The 5,880-nt window shown below is 37.2% G+C and overlaps 2 protein-coding genes across 4 annotated transcripts in view; both read right to left on the reverse strand.

Annotated features, from left to right (window-relative positions):
- The window catches only part of sncaip (synuclein, alpha interacting protein), a 9,184-nt gene extending 8,985 nt beyond the window's left edge, over positions 1–199 (reverse strand). For both annotated transcript variants that reach the window (XM_008336471.3, XM_025053099.1), the window contains exon 1: positions 42–199. The gene's annotated coding sequence lies outside the window, so the exon portion shown is untranslated. The remainder of the gene's footprint in view (positions 1–41) is intronic.
- A 1,718-nt stretch (positions 200–1,917) lies between these two features.
- Positions 1,918–5,880, reverse strand: part of lox (lysyl oxidase) — a 13,976-nt gene continuing 10,013 nt past the window's right edge. Inside the window, exons 1-7 of one of the 2 annotated variants that reach the window (XM_017042936.2) lie at positions 5,691–5,874; positions 4,285–4,393; positions 3,216–3,347; positions 2,966–3,122; positions 2,432–2,527; positions 2,220–2,335; positions 1,918–2,114 (exon numbers count right to left, since the gene is read on the reverse strand). In XM_017042936.2, the coding sequence (XP_016898425.1) occupies positions 2,108–2,114; positions 2,220–2,335; positions 2,432–2,527; positions 2,966–3,122; positions 3,216–3,347; positions 4,285–4,393; positions 5,691–5,829 (756 nt within the window). In that variant the 5' untranslated portion in view covers positions 5,830–5,874 and the 3' untranslated portion in view covers positions 1,918–2,107. Of the gene's footprint in view, positions 2,115–2,219; positions 2,336–2,431; positions 2,528–2,965; positions 3,123–3,215; positions 3,348–4,284; positions 4,394–5,690; positions 5,875–5,880 lie in introns of those variants that run through there. The other variant, XM_008336472.2, reaches the window with a different exon arrangement.

A 5,880-nucleotide genomic window follows, 5' to 3' on the forward strand; every position in this document is an offset into this window, starting at 1 on the left:
CAGACAGTTGTTTTAAAACACATTTCTCCCTGACACCGTACCTTATCGACGTCAAAGTGGCCGAGGAGAGGGGGCCCTGCTGCGGTAGAAGATGCAGCTAGAGCCGAGCCGCTAACTGGAGCCTTGGATCCAGCTGTGTGTTTTTTTTTTTTTTGTCGCCTCGATGTCTTGAAAAGCACAAAGACTTTGACATATGGGCCGCACAGAGAGGAAGAGCGAGGGCTCACTCTGAGGGGAGTTCGGAGAACTGGAAGACGTATCAGCGGAACGGCTAATATACGTTTTGTTTTTTGTTTTTTTAATGATCGTTTTAAATATATAAAAACTGGAGTAAATTGGATACTACCAATGACGTCAATGGTAGTGTAGACAATATTATTATTTCTTTTTCTTACCTTTTACTTCCTCTTCTCGTCCTCCACTTTATTCTTCTTCGTCTCCTGATTTTTCTTCTTCTTCTTCTTCTTTTTCTACTTCTTGTTATTATTATTATTATTATTATTTGCCTTGTATTTATTCGGTTTTGTTGCAGCAGTAGTTTATTTCAAATCTACCACGCCCACTGTTTTAGATTTAGCGGCTTGTTTTTTGTTTGGTTTTTTGTTTGGTTTTTTGTTATTTTTTTATTTTACTTATGGAGTGATGCATTGCTGCATTCGACAATCTCTGGAGAGAGCAGCCGGTCTGACGGAGAAATCTGAGCCGACTCTTCGCTCCGTTATCCTTAGAATAAAAACGCATCACGAAATGGGACGTATATGAAGCAACTTTTACACCGGAAATATCTGATTCTTTTTGTTTTTGTTTTTGTTTTTTTAAGCTTTTTTTTTTTTAAAAAAAAGAAAAAAACACTTTAAACGTTTCACGTGTAACTTTTCAGAAATAAATAAATAAACAAGCAAAGCTCTCTCGCTTTCAAGACTAGTTAAGATTTGTTCATGTTAAGTTTTGTTTTGTTTTGTTTTTGCTTCGTAAACATTACGTTTACACTGAAAAAACAATAATAATAAACAAAAATCATCTCTAAACTGGATTTTATTACCTTTCTGTGCAGAGTTCATTTTCGTCGGCCGTAATTAAATTCCTTTGACGTCATCGCTCGGTTACATAACAAAGACTTTGTCTGGAAAACTGAGACCGAGTTTTTAAATGTCCTCATTCACCTTAATTTAAACGCTCGCGACGTTGAACTGATTTCCGATTCAACACTGACATCTAGCGGCGCAGGGGTGAAACTGTCAGCGCGGTCAGTTTAAAAAAATAGAAAATAAGTAAATAACAGACGACAAAAAAAGTGACACTCACTCTGGTCGCAATGAAGCAAAGTATTTAATGTGATATGAAGCGAGGAAGCAGGTAAATACCAGGAGCTCTGCAGGTTTCGTGTGGTTTTTACAGCAAGTACAAGTACACACTCCGTATACGTCAAACAATATTCACACAGTTCGCAATTAGCACCAAAACCGAGAAAATCCAGAGGTTAAAATTAATAATAATAATAATTTAAAAAAAAGGAAAAAAAATCATAACTTTTTAATTGTCAGCAAAGTCAACGTAAAAAATAACGCGAGATAAAGCGCTGTTTTAGGACGGCGTGTGTTAAAAATGATGATGATGACGTCACGAAGATGGCAGCCATGTTTGGAGTCTTCAGCCTCTTATCGTATTTATAATGGGTTTTAAAAAAACCGCAAACAGGACGGAAACACAGGAGGAAGAAGAAGAAGAAGAAAAAAGATAAAAGAATAAATGAGTTAAAACGAACGTAAAACTTCTTAACTCCACTCTTTGAAACTATCAAACTACCTAAACCGTGTGATTGTTTAAATAAACCACGACAATAAGTTACATCCGATTGGTTCATTCTACTGGTTAATTTACTAAATTAAAATACACTAATTAATACCACACTGCAGATTTATTCTAATATTTTTTATTTACCACAGTTCAATTGTATTCGTTCGGTTTGAACCCATTTGTCGCATTTTCAAGTAAATTTTTTTTTTTTTTTTTTTTTTTTACGATTCCACCTTAAACTGTAACTTTGATATTAACGTCTCCTTCCTCCACCGTACGTGTCCGCCTTCGGCCTCTAGGTGGCGTCGTCTCAGTGGCTGTGAAAGAGAAACAGAAAAAAAATCACCGTTTATCGTTACAGCTGAGCTCGATAACGTACCGATAACGTTTAAGTCAGATCGTATTTCAGTACGGATTCTTACGACGTCATGGAACACCCGGAGACGTGTGCGGCAGTGCCGGTGTACTGCACGTCACAGCGAACCACGTTGTTGTTGAAGTTGGACTCTGGTACCTGCTGACGGGGGTTGACGGTCACCTGTCGTAAAAATCAAGGGCCCGATAATTAGTAAAACCGATTTTTTTTTTACCGAGTGACCAAATAATTAAAAAAAAATAACTGCAGTTTAAGAACCTTGAGGATGTATTTTCCAGGTGAAACGTCGGTGATGTCGATCCACTGACAGTCGATGTCGGCGTTGTAGGTGTCATAGCAACCTGGACTCAAACCCTGTACGGTTACACGCACGAACACCAAGCGTTTAATGACGACGTTAATTTAACTAAACAGATTTAATACGAACAATAGGTGGTCAAATATGTATGAATGAATTTAGTGGTAGTATTTTATAGACTGTAGTACTACTTTTTACACAAGCCAATGATCCGTTTATTTATGTATTTTTTCCCATGATCCTCTAGGGCATCCGTAGATAGACATTATTATAATACGGTACAGCCAAATACTACTGTGGTAAATAATGCCTGCATGCAAATATGGCACAAGTAGAATCTATGTTACTTTGTTACTCCCTCTAGTGGTATTCTGAGGAATGACACCTGAGAGTAAAAGTGGTCACTGAACCAGACCCAGACCCAGAAGGACTCTGTCCAGGTGTGTATGTAGTATCGGAGTATGTACTTCGTGTACTTCATGTGTGTGTTTCACCTGAGTGTGTGACGTGCAGGCAAATCGACGGTAATAACCCGGGTCACAGGAAGTGTCTTCCAGACAGAAGCTAGCCTTGTGACCCTCGGCGACCTGTGCCTGCGACTGATAGTCCAGCAGCTGGTACAGACTGAACTCGTCCATGCTGTGGAAGTGACTGGACGAAGAAGGGGGGGCGGGAACACATGGACACATTAGCCGCTCATCTCAGCATCTCAACATATATATATACATATATATAAAAACGTACTTGTGACAGCTGTGCCACTCCCAGGCGTATCGTGGTTTGCTGGGCAGAAAGTCCGAGGTTCCCTGGTTCTTCACCCTCTGAGGGAAACGCAGTAAAACTCTGGTGTCGTAGTCGTTAGCATACGTGGCAGACCTGCGGGCAACGTAAGGAGTTAGCGCACGGTTGTCAAACTCATTTAGGTTCAGGGGTCGCATGCTAGCTAATTAGACGTTAAGTGGGCCGGAACCAGAAAAATCACAACACATTTACCTACAAATACCTATGAATTTTTTGCCCTTTGTTCTCAAAAAAGTACATTAGATAAATCTTCATATTTCGTAGGATATAATTTTACAAAACATGAACACTGAACATACAGTGTTTGTTAATCAAGGGGCAAGGTTTGAAACTCCAAGCAGGCCAGACATGGCCCCCGGGCCATATGTTTGACATCCCTGAGTTAGAGGATGGTCCACAAAAATATTTACTAATGTTAGGTATTGTATTTAGGCATAGTGTGCAATATTCTTAGAAAAGACAAAACATATACACATATATATGTATTTTGATCTGACCATATATTATATACAATATATGTGTTTGTATATATATATTTATACATATATATACTTATATATGTATACACATATATGTATATATACATATGTATTTATATACATATGTGTTTGTATATTTATATATATATACTTATATATGTACATATGTATATACACATATATAAGTATATATATATAAATATACAAACACATATGTATATAAATACATATGTATATATACATATATGTGTATACATATATAAGTATATATATGTATAAATATATATATACAAACACATATATTGTATATAATATATGGTCAGATCAAAATACATATATATGTGTATATGTTTTGTCTTTTCTAAGAATATTGCACTCATATGCATATACATATAGGTATATAAATATATATATGTGTATACATATATATACATATATAAGTATATATGTATATACAAACACATATGTGTACACATATATTGTATATAATATACGGTCAGTTCAAAACTGCCGTCCGAAGGAGGCTGTCTTACGAGGCTAGGCAGTTCTCTTCAGCGGAGCAGCGCAGGTTGTACATGGGCATCCTCTGGACGTAGGTGGCGATCTGGATGTAGTAGGGGTCGGGGACCAGGTCAGGGAGACCTGCAGGCAGCAAATGGAACAACAACTCATAGTTTAAAATAATATATAATAACGACTCAAACGGAGAACACAACGAGTTCCTCTCGACATTGAGATACTGCATTCAGAAACCCTAGTATTTTATTATATTGAATACTTCAAAACTCAGACGAAAATATTTGTTGTTACTGCTGTGAATTTTCATACATTCGTTCGTTTTCTTTCTTGACGAACACAAACACCTCACAATCGGCCACAACAGCACCATCTCGTGCCCAAACTGACGCACAACCGTATTGCATCGTTAATATCAATGAGTGATAGAATTAATGACATCTAGCGGTGACAGCGCAGATCGAAAAAAACAAAAAAAAAAACTGTCGCCTCCTCAGCTTAAACCACAGATGTTGGTGTAAACGACGTAGAATCCACTTCCGTGAAAACACATTATTCCACTTTACAGAAGTCAGGAGCAACATGGCGGGAAAATATCGTACATATTAATGCTGAATAATTAACAACTGAAAAAATTCAACCAATTCAAAAATTATTTACTTGCACTTTTCTCTCTAATTTTTGGTACACCAGTAACACTGATGTACACCTTCCAGCCAAGCAGGTGGCGATGTTGCACCTAAATTTCCATTGCTAGCTGTGCGGTAGACCAGACATTATATACAGTAGGTTGGCAGTAATTTTAAAGGACGTCTTCCCGCGGGACCGAGCAAAATTGATCATTCACGGGCCACGCCCCATCATTTAAGAAACTTTGTGTATTAAAATAACTCAAATTATTGACATTTTTGACAGGTTGACACTTAAGAAAATATTAATATTTAGTTTGTGTTAATTCGACTGAAATTAATTAAAATACACGCAAAAATTAAGGGCCATCAGATTTTAGCTAATAAACGTCGCTTTAAGTGAGAAACAAAAACACACAAAAATTTTACATCCGACTAAGTTTAAAAAGTGAAATTTATAAACCTTGAAAAAAAACATCTGTGGACAGCAGGAGTTTTAAGGAGACAGTAAAAAAAATAATTTTCGAGCAGTTTCATTGGTGTAAACAGTGAACATCACTGATTAGGTCATTGGATTTTTTTTTTTTTTACATTTTGAAGTTGAAAGAGCAATATTTTCAAATTTTACACTGCAATATTTTTAAGGTAAGATTTTTTTCAATTCTTTTATTTTTTTCAATTTTTGTCATATATGTTTTTTTTGTTTGTAGTTGCATATAATCCGTTTCAAACATTTACTAACTAGTTCTTCCTTCTCTAGTGAAGAGGTTCTGGTTCCGGTTCTGCAGACCCACCGTTCTGGTGGTAGCCGGTGCCGTATCCGGGTCTGTAGTGCGCCCTCGGTCTAGGTCTGTAGTAGGAGTTGTAGTAGTTATAATAGGGGTAATAGTTGGAGGACTTGTAGGGGTTGTACGGATCATCTCCCACCATCATATCCTCTCGACCCACCGGAGCTGACTCCGGCTCATCACCCCCATCAGTCGG

Source organism: Cynoglossus semilaevis, chromosome Z (genome assembly GCF_000523025.1).
Source record: "Cynoglossus semilaevis isolate Cse_v1.0 chromosome Z, Cse_v1.0, whole genome shotgun sequence".
Lineage (NCBI taxonomy): Eukaryota > Metazoa > Chordata > Actinopteri > Pleuronectiformes > Cynoglossidae > Cynoglossus > Cynoglossus semilaevis.